Genomic DNA, 17500 nt, shown 5'->3' with positions numbered 1-17500 from the left:
TGTGTATGTGTATGTGCGTGTGTGTGAGTGTTTGCGTGTAGACGCGGGTGCGTATGTGAGGGCATGTGAGTGTGCGTGTGTGATGAGTCCTCCTCTGTGCTCTGCCCCTGCAGCAGAGGATGTTATGAACCTGGCTGGGAGCCTGGCCCTGGAGGCAGTCATTGCCAGCAGGTGTAGACAGTCCTAGCCCTCATCTCGCTCATCTTTACCCAAGGTGCAACATTCCGAGGTCAACCCGCCCACGATGGGCATGGGCCGTAAAGTGGTGGGGCTACAGCGGGTTTTGTAGCCACACCAGTTTACGGTCCAAACCCGTTGTGGGCAGATCCCCCTCGGAATGTTATCCCACTATCCCAGTATGATCTTCATCTTAATCAGAAACGCACTGGTAAGGAATGAATTCATTAGTAGCCTTACTTTAACCCTGATCACCCGCACTGCACTATCCAAAGAAATGCACATTTGATGCGGGACTTTTTTTATATTCAGCAGGAGATCTGATCACAGACCTGAGATCTGATCACAGATCTGGCCACAGAGTTCACATCCAGGCCACATCACATACCTGGTGGGGACAGAAGGATCCAATACGATTCCGGGTGGCAATGCATGGTCAACGTGGTGAGCTGTTTGTACATTCAACGCACAGTCAACAGCCAACGCACTGCCATGGCGTTTATAGAGTGCTTTTGGCCATAACATCAGTGTTGACACGCAGTTCTCCCGTATGAACCGCGCACGTGGGGCCGTGGCGATGTCATTTTGGGGGCACGCACCACTCATTTCACTGTGATTTCATTTCACCAGCCCTTAGTGAAATTAAGCATTTGTCGTCAAATACTTCCTCATTTTCACTTGAGAGTCCCTAGGGGTTTCTATAAGAGAATCCTCACGACAACCCCAGACGAGGGGTACCGTCTCCTTCAGACGGCGTCACCCTGAAAGGTGCGCCCTTGGATATCTAAAGAGCTGGCATAGTGAACAATGCACAGGGGATACTGCTTTTGCTTGGTTAAAACTCCTCAGGGCATTGTATAACTATATTTTCTGACAAGCCGTAAAATCTATGCTATAGTTTGTCATTGAATAGATTAAATGACAAAATATGGTTGGATTTCCAATCATGCCATAAAAGCCAGGTCCCTTTATGTTTACATCCCTATAGGGAAAACATGCAGAACAATTTCCTCAATGAGAATAGGTACTTAGGAAATAGGATCTCAGATTCTGGCCTGGTTAACTGAAACTTCAATTCGCCTTTTTATTCCTCTGCAGTGTTCTACCCCTACAGTGGACGATGTTATGTAACAATGACAATGTGATAAGTAGGAACACATGGTCCACTGACTCTATCACAAGCACACAAACGCACTCACGCATGCATGAACACACACACACACACACACACACACACACACACACACACACACACATGCAAACACACACACACAGACACATGCATACTGCACTGTCAATGCAATATGGACAGAATCAATCAAATACACACAAACATAGATACATACATACACACGCACGCACGCAACAAAACACACACACACACACACACACACACTGCACTGTCAATGCAATATGGACAGAATCAATCATATACACACAAACATAGGTACATACATACACACACACACACACACGCACACACTCAGGTATGCATGTGCCAGTCGTGTTTTCAAACCTCTAGCACACTTCCCAAGCACACTTCCCAATGCTCATACATCTCTTCTTCCCTCTCCATCGATCATTCTGTCACACAGTTACATCCTACCTAACAACCAATCACAGAGGAGGCCAGCAACGGGCGTAGCTACTTCTGGCGGGAATTTCTAGTCGTGCGGCCCCCAATCAGCTGACAGCTAACGTGGTCCAATCAAACGCAAGTAGACAGATAGGCTGGAGTTGAATTTCGCCCACCATCTCCCCTGCCGGCTTTGGTTCTGCTCTGTATCACTAGGTTATACATATACGTATAACCTACACAATGGGTTGAGATATCTGTTGTACCCCATGGGGGATTGACCTCAGACTGTTGTATCCCCGTGCTCTGGTCAAATGTTGGCCAACCGATCAGGCTCAGGCCTGCAGTGACCTGCCATCGGGCCCTGGATCTTACATTGAAGATGTGTAAATTATTTTCCGACATTTTGCCGTGCGGGGGATTGGACGAGAAATTCTGACGGGGGCGGGGGTTAGACGACTGTGGCTGTGGTGTCAAGTGGCCACTGGGCCCAGCTACAATAGCAATTAGTCAACCATGCAAGGTGACGGCCAGCTCGTCAGGAGCAGTTAGGGTTAAGTGTCTTGCTCAGGATCTGCACTCATAGCTAGAAGGAGCTGGGGATCGAACTAGCAACCTTTCGTTTACAAGACAACTACTCTACCTCCTGAGCTAAGCCGACCCTGAGCTAAGCCAACAGCTACCACTGGGCATTGTCACCCCTAGTGGCCCACTTTTTTCTTGGCTCATGATAGGCCTCTGATATTTGTAAGCCCCAAACAAAAAATCACATTGTCTTGGGCCTACGCCGATCAGGGGGCCTATCATGAACCAGTATTAAAAAAAAGGACAAAAAAAACAAACAAAAAAACATTTACTGCAGCTCATGATAGGCCCCCTGATCGTCGCAGGCCCTGGGGCTTCAGCCCAGATAAGCCCCTGCATTAAGGCGGCCTTGCCGATAATGGGTTGCCAGATACCGCCGGACACCCTCAGTACTATGAAAAAATAACAGTATGCTATAATTGTAATAGTATAATGGTTACAATTCTTCTTTTTTGTAATTTTCTTTTTTTGTAATTCTGTCTCATATTGTTGAGAAACTACCTGGAAAAATGTCCATACATCTATCCATCCATCTTCTTAACATGTACCAAGCAAACTACACAGAGACAGTAGACCAGAGCAGAGAGCTGCACCTTCAGAGGGTCAGAGAGGGATCCCTGTTCAGTGCCTGTTGTAGAAGGACTCCAGAATACTGACACAGGACCTGACACACCTGGTGGGACGTTACACACAATAATAGAGATGGCAGAAGGGAGCTCCCAAGGCAGAAATCCATCAAGTGTTTTCTGTGACCGTGGCATTCCATTTAGCTCTCATGGCTCTCTCCTTCTGACGCTTTCTCTCTCTCTCTTTACCATCACTCTGTCGCTATCGCTCTCTCTCTCTCTCCCATCTCTCTATCTCTCTCTCTCCACCATCTTTCTATCTATCCGTCTGTCTGTCTCTCTCTCTCTCTCTCTCCCAACTTTCTATCTCTCTCTACTGTCTCTCTCTACCATCTTTCAATCTGTCTGTCTCTCTCTCTATATCTCCCATCTTTCTAGCTCTCACTCTTTCACTCCCTTTCTCTCCCATCTTTCTCTCTCTCTGTCTCTCTCATATTTTTAGCTCTCTCTCTTTGTCTCTCTCTCACACACACACACACACACACACACACACACACACACACACACACACGGTTTAAACTCACAACATGTATACTGTCCTCCCTGTTCTGTTATTTGAAAGGACGTGACGACAGAATTTCCTACTGTTTAAATTCTTCTTGTCAGAATGCAACTTAATTTGAACCATGCCCATTAACTGCAAGGTGTGGACGTTCCTATGTATTTGCCTCACCTTATGCATTGTGCCAGAATCCCGTGTGGCCACAATCCTAGCATGATCTGGCCACATACACAACAACAAGACTCCCCTGCACTCTCCAAAAGGGTGCTTATTTGACGCAAGCCATCCCACTCTCTTTCAACAGCCTTTGAGGAAGACTTGTTTTGGCAAGACATCTGATCACATAGTGGCCAGTAAGTACCCAATCAAGACCCTTTCAAGGGCCCAGAACAGCGGCCATTAAACTTCCATGTTACATTCAATTAAAGAACATAAAGACATTAAATAACTTTTTACAAGACTGTGTGGGGGAGATCCGTACAGGAATACTCAACGGTAGGCCTATGTGTTCTGTGAAAAAAACACAGCTCCAGAGGAAGGTAAAGATGCCTTCAAAAGTGTGTGTTACCCTGAGAGATGCTCTCTTGGATACCAACCGAGTATGCATGGTACAGGCCATTTTTTGAGTCAGGTCTGCTGAGATACAAAGAAAAAGTAAAGGAAAGTTCCAGTCTGTGTCTTTCCTCCGCGAGAGCAGATGTTGCTATACCTAGAGGGATATAATTAGATCTCACACTCTGTCCTGGTTTACCGAAGGCTGTTATTACTGTTTTATCCATTTTTGATTCAGCCTTTTTATTTCCCACAGAAACATCTCTTTGATTGATCCTAAACTTTAACAATATAAAGTGAAATAATATGTGCAATGTTCTCTCTCTTTCATTATTCATCTTAGAATAATCATATAACTTTCTTCTATTGTTTCATTCGTTCCCCTATAACACTCTTTCATTCCTGTGTCTTCAGCATAAATAAACCCTTTACCCATCCTGGTGTACCTCTCCTTCACCGCTGTGTCACCCCTTCATCTCTGCAGCTCTCTCTCTCACTCTCTGACTCTCTCTTTCTTTCTCTCTCTCCCTCTCTCTCTCTCACTCTCTCTCTACCTCTCTCACTCTCTCTCTCTCGCTCTCACTCTCTCTCTCTCACTCTCTCTCTACCTTTCTCTCTCTACCTCTCTCTCTCTACCTCTCTCTCTCTCTCTCCCTCTCTCTTTAATCCCCAAATCTCCGGTTTACCAACAATACTCTTTGTTCTATCCTTTATCTCTTCTACTCTCATCCTTCTTTTTACCCCTCTTTCTCTTTCTCTTTTTCTTTTTTAGCCTACTCAGCAGTACTAGAGCTCATTACTCAACCCTGCGCAGAGACAGAGAGATAGTGAGTGACCGAGAGAAAGACTGAGGGAGGGAGAGAGATAGATGGAGATGGAAGGGAAGGGGAAAGGGTAAAGAGAAGGAGAGAGAGGGAGAGAGAGCGAGAGAGGGAGCGAGAGAGAGAGACGGAGAGAGAGAGAGAGAGAGAGAGAGAGAGGATCAGAATGGGAAGGGATGCATGCACTAGTGAGACTGAGAGCTATTCAAATTGAAAGATTAAGGGACGAATGACATAGAATAGAGGGCAAAAAGTGGGAAAGAAATTGGATGAGAAAGTGAGAGTGACAGACAGACAGACAGACAGACAGACAGACAGACAGACAGGCAGGCAGGCAGGCAGGCAGGCAGGCAGGCAGGCAGGAAGGCAGGCAGGCAGGCAGGCAGGCAGGCAGGCAGGCAGACAGGCTTGCAGACAAACTAGCAGACAGACAGCATGGGAGGCAGGCACGCAGACCGACCGGCAGACGGCCAGGCAGACGGCATCTACGCGGAATAACTGTTAGCCAGTGAGATAAAGACAATGAGAGAAAGAAACAGAAAGAGAGCGCAGGTGATGAAGGACGATCAAGAAACACGATGAAGGGATGTCTCAACGAGAGAGAGAGAGAGAGAGAGAGAGAGAGAGAGAGAGAGAGAGAATACGATGGGACGTGAGAGAAAGGAAAGAGTGAGGGAGGGATAGTTTGGTATCTTTTGAGGTCGACAGGACGGTCTAGGGGGGTGGCACGGTCAGGCGGAGCTTGTGTTCTCCTGCGTCACTGATTCTATTAGAGGGAGGAGAGTCAGACGCCTCAGACAGAGGACCGCGTCGCCATGGCAGCAGACGGGCATTCCATTCCATCCCATTACTGGCCCACACACACTTCTGATGGATTATTTGAGGATTCCATACAAAAGGCTAATTTAGAGCTAAAAGCTAACTGAACATGGATCATTGGTTATGTTAAAGACCCACTGCATGGACAAATCTGCCTTCAACATGTTCTCCTTATGAATAGATTTCCCAGAACAGCAAACAACTATGTTTGTCCGATCTTATGGTCGTTTTACGTATGGAAAAAAAACCGTTTAAACGTAATTGAAATGTTACAAGAAAATGTGTTTTTGCTGAAACAGGTGTCATATGAAATAAAGCACACACTAGCATTGACTTTTAATTGAGCTTGTCGCAAGCATTTCCTCATATTGGCCCTGGCAGATTGTGCATGTCTGTGTGTATGTCTGTGTGTGTGCGTTTTAAGAGATTAGCCAGAGCCAGATTGCCCACTTGACAAATACAAATCGAAAAGGTTCTAGCTATATTATATATATATATATATATATTTATTTTTCTCGAATATGTTTTGTTGTTGATGTCATCATTGGGGATTATTTTAAAGGTTGTCGTCGAGCTAACTCTAATCCCAAAATTGTGCGTGTGAAGCCAACAACTCTAAGAATGTGTATCCATGTTTAGACCCCATCAATTAACCTGACTAGACACTGTATTAGCGTGTTGCTGTATTAGAGACAGAGAGAGAGAGAGAGAGAGAGAGAGAGAGAGAGAGAGAGAGAGAGAGAGAGAGAGAGAGAGAGAGAGAGAAACAGAGACAGAGAGGTCATGTCACATCATGTTGTTAAAATAGACACACAAACACACACACATACAGAGTAGTAGGATTATGTGTCACTACAAAGTATAAAATATGCGTCCGAACAGGTTATGTTACCGTAAGAGTAGATTGAAACAAGCCAGGATTCCAATGTGACAGTTTACAGGTCAAAGTACAAAGTAGAGATCATTATAATGCCATAATTAAACCTCATTATGTAGTCGTGCTTCGGGTTTGTTTGTTGTTTCAGCATTCGACCGCGGAGTGACCTGGGGACAGCATGCTGGGGATTACCTGCAGGATGTGTCATTCGTACGCTCTACATGCTGGAACTCTATGGTCGTCACTCACTTTTTGAGTTGTGACCACGTGGAAGACATTGCTTGCGTCTGCATTCTGACCGCAGCTCACGGTTGACCTCCTACGATAACACAAGTCCATGGAAACTCCTAATATGTGACATTGACTTCCATTCAATTCAGATTCACTTCAATTTCTTTCTGAACCTAAATGTATTTTCTTACTACCTCCTCTTCCTCCCCTGATGTGGCAGAAGGCCACTCCTGAGCATAAAGTCGTTCAAAGTCGCTATCAAACCAACACATAAATATAGATGTGTGAATACATTTTAAATACTAGGTCATGTTAGGGATGAAAAACAAAAACACCCCAGCACAACACCATGGGCGCATTCATGAGACAACGACCCCAGACAAGCTTAGAGGGACACAGGCTGTTGGTGTTGGTGACCCCTGCTGTATTTTCCCAGTGGCGGCTCCAGCTCTGTGTATCGCCCCCCTCGGACCAGAACAACCTCGGTCCAAAACAAGAGAGCGATCCGAACGGTTACACAACCCCACGCGTCCCTAAATCCCCCGGCCACAGGGGGAGCTGAAGGGGTCAGACAACTATCGCACCGTCGCTGTCCACCGCCCATACTCCCCCACCCACCACCACCCGCATGGGGATAAGGGAGGGACGAAGGATTGGTGGGTTGTTGTGTGTGTGCGTGTGTGTGTGTGTCTGTGTGTGAGTCTAAGGCTCCGGGCCGATGCTAATTACCACTTTTAATTAGAACGAGACCGAATTAAATATATAAGTAGGCGGAGTCCAATTTCACAGCCAGGCGACCGCCGGTGATGACGCAGGGGGGAGAGGGGGAGAGGGAGAAGTGAGAGGGGGAGAGGGAGGAGGTGAGGGGAGGAGAGGGAGGAGGTGAGGGGAGGGGGGAGAGGGGCAGGTTGGGGGATTGGGAGGGGGAGGCTTAAGGCAGATTAAGGCCTATTGGTGCCCAGCTGGGGGGGATGAACTGTGTTTTACATAATTGACTTACAGAGAGGTTGGCCCGAAGTTAGAGAGGGAGGGAGAGAGGGCGAGTGGGAGGGGCTGGCTGGATTTCAACATATTGGGAGTTTAAATGTGTTGTAGATCGCATCTACAGTAGCCGCTATCGTTGCCTTACACGGGGAATGGGTTAGCCTAGCGATTGTAATACTTGCACTTGGTTCTATGAACATCTTCACTGTACCGACAGCAATATATTGTTTCACTTCTTATGACAAATGTACTTATTGTAACAAATGCACTTATTGTAAGTCGCTTTGGATAAAAGCGTCTGCTAAATGCCCTAAATGTAAATGTAAATGTAAATGGGTCATACTGAGGATTTTAGGGTCCCCTGATCGATAAACGATGTGCCCTTGAACACAAACCCCATAACAAGATAAGAGCAGTTCAGGGTGCATGGAGGTTGAAGTGGTAACACACATGATACAGATTTGTGGGTATATGTTAGGCCAGGTTTTCTTGCAATTTTCTAAATAAATCCTTCCTTGACCTATGACCTCTCTCAGTCAGTTAAAGCAAAAATGAAGACGCGTCATTTATCGTAACCACTACTGCATTATGATCAGTTATCTTTCAGTTAATCCTGTGAGGGAAATTTGTGAGGATAGGAATCACAACATGTTCATACTCTTGATCTTAACAGTAAATTCCCATTTTATTATACCCTTTAGTGTAGTTGGTGGTTATATCTGTGGCACTGTAATGTCAGTGGTAAACAGCCCACCAAGTGGTTATCACATACACTAGGGGATTCCGGGAAATGGAGTCCAATTTTCCCATTATCAAATCCCAATGCGATTCTAATTGTGATTAAGAGCCACATCAATTTAAATTGCAGCCTCGTTTGGCTTTAATCGACTTGGAGAACTCTGGTCCTGTTACAGCGATTAAGGATTCGTCTTTCACATTTCTTCATCCCTCACATACAAAAGATGGTTGTTCAAATGCAAGCAGCCCTACCAAACGACAATAAATTCAAATCCGAATGTAAGACAGTATTTGTGTGCTGTTGGTTGGCAGTAGTAAATGAGCTATATTAGGAACATAAAATTGGTCTGGGATTGAATTCCTCTTGCCTTCGAACAATAAGCAGTGATTGTCCCGTAACAGGGGCTGAACCAGCTATGAGTAGATTAACACACAGATCAGACTTGGTTTTATAATACATGAGCTGTTGTATCGCAACTTTGCCAAAACCAGGGTAAGTCCTGTCCTCTCTGTTCTTACCCCCAAAGGAACCTTAGCACGCAATAACTGTACGCACTCACACACGCACTTACACACAAGTGTACATGCACACACGTGCACACATACACACACACAGAAGAGAAGGAGGAGAGGGAGGGGGAGAAAGGAGTTTAGGGAGGAGACGGAGAGAAGAAAGAAAGCAATATGAAAACTTAATTGGATAGAAAAAGGGGAAGGCATGAAAGGAAGAATGGAAGTTTTATATCCAGCTTACACCCTGCAGTACAGAAGCTTTGCTAAAAATACCCTCCCTACGCAGGAGAGATGGAGGCAGAGAGACAGAGACAGAGAGAGAGAGAGAGAGAGAGGGATGGGACCTCCAATCAGAGCAGTGGATTCGTGACGAGAGGAGAGTGAAATCTGGGATAAGACAAGAGGGGGAATGGGACAGAGTACCGGCCTATGTACAGATAAGTCACTAAGCAGGCGCTTTCATCCACACGCTTCGTAGTGCTTTTCTAGTCGGGAACATTTAAAAAAAAAGACCACGTTGATGTTAAACATCTCACTCATGGTGGAGCCCCGCAGTTAGGCAGGGATGCGCGTGGGATTCAGATCCAGAACATTCTGGGCTAAAGGACTGAGAACAGCCCAACACCTAGCCCGCCCCCATAGACACGGACAGACGTAGAGACACAGAGACAGGGAGATGTTAAGAGGGCCAGAGAGACAAGAAGTAGGAATCCCCATGTTAAAATTCTGGTTGTTAATTATTGATAAGTTGATACCGGAGTCTGGTGTGAAGTATTGGTGTGATGTACATGGTGTGTACATGATATTCTTTCTTTCAATCTATTAAGTGAGTTAAGCAGAAGTTAGAAATAGAATAATCAGAGAAACACGTTACTTTGATTAATACTGTAGTGGTCTTTTTTTTTTTTAACAATTAAGTTTTTATTTTTTTACACATAAAATGTACACCTCAGTTTCATATCCGTTTGAACCAGTCCTCCAGCAGAGGTCCACGCACAGTACCGCAAGTAATGCTCAACGCCTTCCTTCGTCACAAAATAAGTTTGACATATTTCTCTTCAGCCAACTGACACAGGCATTCTTCATCATCAATTTATGCAGCTCGTCATCATCACAATTCATCACCAGTTTTTTTTTGTTTCGTTTAAACATATCATATAAAAAAGAACGTTCAGTTTCCAGTTGACATGCACATCAATCTCTCCCCCGATCAGTCTCGCATTCAATCCTGCAGACAGCTGTGTTGAATCCCAGAGCCAATGAACAGGCCAGGCTAGCCAGCTGGAATGATGGGTAATATTGGTATATTGTGGAAGTAGTTATTGGTTTTGTTTATGCCTGATAGATTTGTCATCATAAATGCTGCCGTTAACGTAACAAGTTACCAGACCTGAACCGGTAGTGCTTTGGGCGGGGTTCCAACCAGGAGTTTTCAGATTAGAAAACAAGCATGGCCCCTGACGCAAAGATCTGGAGAGACATTTTGAGTGTGGGTATTTACAATGTTGGCTGTCCACGGCTTCGGGAGTGAGAAATGAAACCGCTACTTTAAGGACAGCATTTATTTTTTGACTTGACAAGCTAAGTATGCATTCGCTGGCCTAGATACTAAGAATGATAGAGTGCAGATATAAAAACATCATCACAAAGCGCTAAAACAATACTGGAAACTCCCAGTATACTAGACTGGGGCCAGTTCCTTAGCAACAGCCATGAAAGGTGTGGGGGGTGGGGGGGGACTCCAACAACAGTGTCCAACCAGGTCTCGCCCAGGCTCTGGGCATGCTAGTGTGTGATGCTATCTTCGTTATAGTTGATGTTATTTTGAGTCTATAACGCAGGGCTCACACTGTGGACAGGGCTGAGTGCCAAACTTCAACCAGCTCTCCGTCAACATAAAGGAGCGTAGCTAATGCTATAGCTAATGCTATATCAACGAAACCAACAATACCCCAACGTCACAAACCGACCCCCACCCCATCCCAAGGCTTAACTTAAAAAATAATAAAAAATACAATTTGATAAAACAAAGTGTGAGAAATGCACTTTGAGAGCGAAGGAGAAGATTACAGTTGAGCCAGTGAAATAATCCACTGAAAGAGAAAGTTCCAGACTAGTACCTTTGACCCGGTAAAATGATCACTAAACCCCTCTCTCGATCACATGCAAACACAACAAACACACACACAGCTACACACAGATGAGGACGCCGTCCGCAGCGGGGGATTGTTGGGCCGATGAAGGGCGTGGGATTTTCAGACAGAAATAAAACAATTTGAAAGAAGGAAAAAATCTCCCATGAGTCTTTGGGTTTCAGTTGAATTAATCCTCCAAGGAGGCCATTGGTACCATGGAAACCATCACACCAGATTTGTGTGACCCATCATGCAGTCATCCTTGATGATGTCCCCAGCGAACCCGCTCTTCCTCCTCCACATCATCATCATCATCAAGTAGGATATAAAAAAAAGGAGGTGGAGAAAAAAATAGAACGCTGTTGATTTGTGGGAGTTGCTTGGAGACACTGATTGTGCCCTAGCAACAGTGGAACGGGGGGGTCAACATGGGGTTCAAAGGTCACAGAGCCAAGGGGCTGATGGTGACACACCCTACCCCGCCCCACCCTAAGAAAAGAGAGGAGGAGAGTGGGAGATGGATGGAGAGATGGATTGTTGGAAGAGTGCAAGGCTAGGCTAGCTGGCTGGCTAGCTAGTTAGCGGTTGGCCTTGGCCGCCTCCTTGGCAGCCAGGATGAGGGGGGTCAGGCTGGACAACGGCTTGGCCTCCTTCAGGAACCGATGCTGGGAGAGAGACACACACACAGAGTCAGAGAGAGACAGAGAGAGAGAGAGAGAGAGAGTGATAGACTCAGATTCAGCAACATCACAAAATCCGAATTGCCCAAGAAACGCTTCTGAAGACGTTTAATTAAATATTCCTGCGTTCATTTGCTGCTTCAGATATTATGATGCAATTTGTAAGAGCCTTGAAAAGTAGGCGCCTCCTTCCCTCCGGCTGCGGGCCAGCTATACTGTGTCCACTCCCAGCGGCTCCTTATGTAATCTATTGATAAACTCCATTATTATCCCACGAAAACACAGAGACCTTCAATGTAATGACCTCCAGAGCTACTCCCTACTGCCGCTCCCACTCACTCCATCTTCCCCTCGCTCACTCTAATGTAACAGGAGGAACGGGCCTCCCACGTGAGTCCCCTTAGTACAGCTTTACAGTGATTTCACCGCTCTCTCTCCCCCCCCATCCGCTCACACACTGAGTCAGTCTCATTATGCACAGTGAGGCACCTCCGCCGTCTTTCAAGTACAGAGAGCAGAACTGAGACACACGCGTGAATACAAACCCACAGCCCAACATCGACAACTGCTCACACAAGAAACGCACACACACACACAGACACACACCTATACACAGACACACACCTACACGTAGACACACACACACACACACACCTATATGCAAACGCACACACACACACACACACACAACTATACACAGACACACACCTATACATATACACACACACACACACACACACACACACCAATACATACACACACCTATACACAGACACACACCAATACATACACACGCACACACACCTATACATATATATATACATGCGCACACACACACACACAGACACACACCTATACACAGACACACACCTATACATATACATATACACACACACACCTATACATTTACGCGCAGACACACACACACACACACACATACACACACCAATACAAACACACACACACACACACCTATACAGATATATATACACACGCACACACACAAACACACACACAGGCGCTGGGCAGTACCTGCAGCAGCTCCTTGGCCGAGCCCCTCTTCTCCACGTCCATCTCCAGGCAGCGGTTCAGGAAGTCCCGGAACACGGAGGACAGCTTCTCAGGGTTCTGCAGCTCAGGGGTCCCGTTGGTGGCGATGAGGTACAGCGCCTGGACGCACGCACGGACACACACACACACACACACACCGACACACAAACATGGAGAAACACACACGCATAGAGACACAGACAGACACACACACATACCGACACACAAACATGAAGAAACACACACGCACACACACACATACCGACACACAAACATGGAGAAACACACACACACACACACACACACATACACAAACACACACACAGACAAACACAAACAAACATCCACACAAACATGCAGAAACACATACAAAGACACGTATATAGACACACACACACACAGACACACACACAAACACTGTTTAAATGCTGCACTGCTTTAGTACCCATCATCTTGACTGTAGAGGCAATTGTGTGGAGATTGAAATTATGGGAAGGCAGTGAGACACAAAGCAAATGGAGCTTTTCAATACAGTTAACTGCCAAGTCATTTGGCTTTTGTTAGGAATGAGACAAAACCACTTGTTTTCTATTTTAATAAATTAAAAACGTATAGGGAGCTGGCATAAATATATGGCCTGTCAAACCCTTTGAGGCTGTCACTGTGATTAAGGGCTGTACAGATACAATTGAATTGAATTTAAGTGAGTTCCCAGGCCAATTCCTTTTCTTTTGTGACATTATTATCAAAATGACATGGTTGATGTTGCCATCCTGAAAAACAACAAAGTAGAATACTAATGACTTTATTCTCGCGTCCTCTATGGACAAAATGTCCTTAAAAGTTAAAATCTCTGTTAAAAAATAAACAGCGAAGACACAGCCCGGCCTAGTGGTCAAATGACACATCTACAGCTTACTTCTTGCAGCTGGAAGTCACTGTATATAAATGCATCTATCTTTTATTTGAATTTGTAGTTTTAATCTCTAGTTAGTTTTAATCAATTTTATTATTATTCTTTCTACTTTCTTTTCTTTACACTTTCCCCTTAATCTCCCATCTGGGATTAACAAAGAAAATATTTTAGCTTGTCTAATACATTCTCTTTGTCTCTCCACACACACACACACACACACACACACACACACACACACACACACACACACACTCACCCTGAGGGGGTTCTCGTTGAGGTAGGGCGGCTCCCCCTCCACCATCTCGATGGCCATGATGCCCAGGGACCAGATGTCCACCTTGGGCCCGTAGGCCTTGCGGGTCACCACCTCCGGGGCCATCCAGTACGGCGTGCCCACCATGGTGCTACGCTTGCTCTGCTCAGGGGTGATCTGGGCGCAGAAGCCAAAGTCAGCTGCAATGGAGAAAGAGAGAGGGAGAGAGAGAGAGAGAGAGAGAGAGAGGGGGAGGGAGGAAGCAAGAGAGAGAGCAACAGGGAGAGGGAGAGTGAGAGGGGGAGAGAGAGAGTGAGAGTGAGAGGGAGTGGGGGAGAGAGAGAGAGGGAGAGCGAGAGGGAGCAAAAGGGAGAGGGAGAGAGAGAGGGAGAGAGAGAGGGAGCAAGAGGGAGAGGGAGAGAGAGAGGGAGCAAGAGGGAGAGGGAGAGGGAGCAACAGGGAGAGGTGGAGAGCAAGAGGGAGAGAGAAACATGGGTCAGATTTTATAGGTCAGGTGCATGCTGGAGCAAGGCATTAACACTGTCAGGGTTTTGGGTTTGATTACTTTACTAGGGGCGAACTGTTAATTGGACTAGGTGCAGGAATCGTTTCAAAAGACAACAAGGTATACATGCTAATGATGTCTTTGTATGGCATTTTCTGCTTTGGACACGTTGTACTCTTTCAACCATATCCTTCAGAAGGGCACAGCACCACTTACTGTTCATACAATAGAACTACAACCTATTCCTCAACCCAGAAAATGAGAGCGCTTTACAGCCAGGGACGTTTGCAAATAAAAGGAGTAATCGGCACAGTTAATTTATACTGCTTTTTCACTACATTTTCATTGGTCAAACAAACGTCCTACAGTTTGCCATAGTGACAAAGGAAGTTAATCAGAAGTGTATCGTTGACTGACTGAGTTTGACGGATCCATCCATGCCCAGCAGGATGTTGTCGCTCTTGATGTCACGGTGGATGACCTGGTTAAAGTGGAGGAACTCCAGCGCCTGCAGACACTGTGGAGGCAGACAGACAGACGGACGGAGACATAGAAGGATAGAGGGAGAGGGTGAGCCCGAGACGATGGGTCGAGGGTATTTTCAAATATTCAATTCATCACAATTCCACTTCACAATGTGCCAGCACCTGAAAACTACGTAGGCACATTGAAGCCATCACCCTTAAGAGAGTGTGTCAAGTTCTGGGTCGATAGCTCCAAACATGAGGTGGAAGTTGCAGTGTCAATAATACTGATACTGTTAAATAAATGCTAAGCTAAGCACTAGTGCTCCAAATCGCATAATAAACTGCATTTTCATTCGGACAGTGACTCGGATTCACTCCGAATCGATTGGGGACACATATCTCATTGCCCCCTACTGACGTGTCACTGCGGATTGTAGGAGAAGGGTGGTCACTGGGGTAGGGTGGTGCATGTGGGTGTGAATACCTTTTGCGTCTGCTAGCAGTCCTAGGTTTTATTACAATTACACACAAAGATGATCCTACCTCTCTGCATACTGCGGCGATCTGTGCCTCGTCCATGCAGGTTTCCGTGACGACGTCAGTCAGCGAACCTCCTGCCAGGTATTCCATCACCACCCACAGCTCATCTCCAACAAGGTAACTATGGCAACACACACACACACAAACAAAAACCGACACACACAATGTCACAGATGATAGAGAAAAGTCTATCCATATTGTAAATCCTGTCACACTTGATTGATTTCTTGCTACTATTGTGATGAGAATGTTTGCAGTGAAACCTCAATGACGCACTATGTGTGGTCGTGCATGTGGATGTGATGTGTGTGTGTGGTTGTGTGTGTGTGTGTGTGTGTCTATTACCTGTCCAGGTAGTTAACAATGTTGGGGTTCTTGTTTTCCCTCATGACCAGAATCTCGTTTATGATCAGCTCCTTCTTAGGCTGCTGCTGAAGGTTCATCTGCTTGATGGCCACCTAGGAGAAAGACATATGAAGACAGAGAGAGACATGGAGAGAGTGAGAAGGAAACAGAGACAGAGAGAGACAGAGAGAGGCAGAGACAGAGGGAGAGAGAGAGAGAGAGACACATGGAGACAGAGTGAGTGAGTGAGAGAGAGAGAGAGAGAGAGAGAGAGAGAGAGAGAGAGAGACACTTGGAGACAGAGTGAGTGAGTGAGTGAGTGAGTGAGTGAGTGAGTGAGAGAGAGAGAGAGAGACAGAGAGAGAGAGCGAGAGAGAGAGAGAGAGAGAGAGCTGGATATGAGTTATCGACTAGGGGTATACAAACAAAAAAATGTTTGTATACCCCTAGTCTGTCCGTCCTACAAAGTACATCTGTAGGACGGACAGACAGGAGTCGCTGACAGAAAGACGGACTGAGTCAGGAGGAGGATCTACCTCCTGTCCAGTAGCGATGTCTATGGCTGTATAGACGGTTCCGGAAGCCCTGAGAACACACAGGAGCAGGGGAACAGTCAACAGCCGGTACCAGCAGGGGCTCCAAAACCAACTCCCTATAAACACTGGCTTCAAAGTGAGAATCAATCCCTTTGGTTTTGGTATAATATTGCGTATATATATAATACCATATCGTTGTGATTTATGCTAATTAACCATGCATGTTATATACATATTACATACATCTATATGCACATATATATAACGAAGATGATGAAAGGTATATTTAGAACAAGGATGCCCAGGGAACCCAGAAGGTCTTACCCCTGTCCGATCTTCTCAAAGCGGCTGTACTTCTTCTTAGGGTCCCCTACACTCACAATGCTTCCTGAGGGAGAGAGAAAAAGGCAAAAAGAGAGAGAGGGAGAGAGAGAGAATGTGGGAGAATACAAATTTAATGACCCATGGAGATAGAATAGTGAGTTATAGGGGAAGAGAGAGAAATTGCGTAAGGATGAATAGAACATGAAGGAACAACAACAAAACAAATGTTCACATGGAAAGTTCTAGAGAAAGACGTCAAGTATTCTTACATTTTTGCCAATTAATATCTGAGTGCAGAATTAGAATGAATAGAACCCATGATATCTATTCATTCTCATTCCTTTTGAAAACAAAATCAAGACAGAAATCAAACAAAACACAGATGAGATGACAGCATGGGAAAGGTTACAAGAGAGATGATGCACCTTTGAAAAACCTATGACTGAAATGTTACAAAACCAAACGGGATTAAGGAAAGGAATCCAAAAACAAGGAATGAAAAAGAAAGAGACAAAGAACGAAATGAGACAAATGAAAGAAAGAAAAGAATGAAAACACGAAAGAAGAAAGAAAGAAAGAAAGAAAGAAAGAAAGAAAGAAAGAAAGAAAGAAAGAAAGAAAGTGTGTGTAGTAGTTGTGTTGTCGGAGCATCAGAGGACACAGGAGTGGAAGTTGAGGACAAACAGCTTAGAGGTACTCTGTGTCTCTCAGGGACACCAAATAACTGCAGGAGATTGAAGGTGGCAAA

The 17500-nt window shown here is 45.5% G+C and overlaps 1 protein-coding gene across 1 annotated transcript in view; it reads right to left on the bottom strand.

The window, feature by feature from the left end:
* Nucleotides 1–10008: 10008 nt before the first annotated feature.
* The window catches only part of pak1 (p21 protein (Cdc42/Rac)-activated kinase 1), a 35821-nt gene continuing 28329 nt past the window's right edge, over nucleotides 10009–17500 (bottom strand). Inside the window, exons 9-16 of the mRNA XM_079733323.1 lie at nucleotides 16753–16816; nucleotides 16429–16477; nucleotides 15893–16005; nucleotides 15551–15668; nucleotides 14958–15057; nucleotides 14039–14235; nucleotides 12849–12986; nucleotides 10009–11801 (exon numbers count right to left, since the gene is read on the bottom strand). Of these exons, the coding sequence (XP_079589449.1) occupies nucleotides 11715–11801; nucleotides 12849–12986; nucleotides 14039–14235; nucleotides 14958–15057; nucleotides 15551–15668; nucleotides 15893–16005; nucleotides 16429–16477; nucleotides 16753–16816 (866 nt within the window). The 3' untranslated portion in view covers nucleotides 10009–11714. The remainder of the gene's footprint in view (nucleotides 11802–12848; nucleotides 12987–14038; nucleotides 14236–14957; nucleotides 15058–15550; nucleotides 15669–15892; nucleotides 16006–16428; nucleotides 16478–16752; nucleotides 16817–17500) is intronic.

The sequence above is a fragment of the Pollachius pollachius genome (assembly GCF_949987615.1).
Source record: "Pollachius pollachius genome assembly, chromosome: 3".
Taxonomy (NCBI): Eukaryota; Metazoa; Chordata; class Actinopteri; order Gadiformes; family Gadidae; genus Pollachius; species Pollachius pollachius.
The sequence above is the reverse complement of the archived record's forward strand: the minus strand, read 5'-3'. Positions and strand labels throughout refer to the sequence as shown.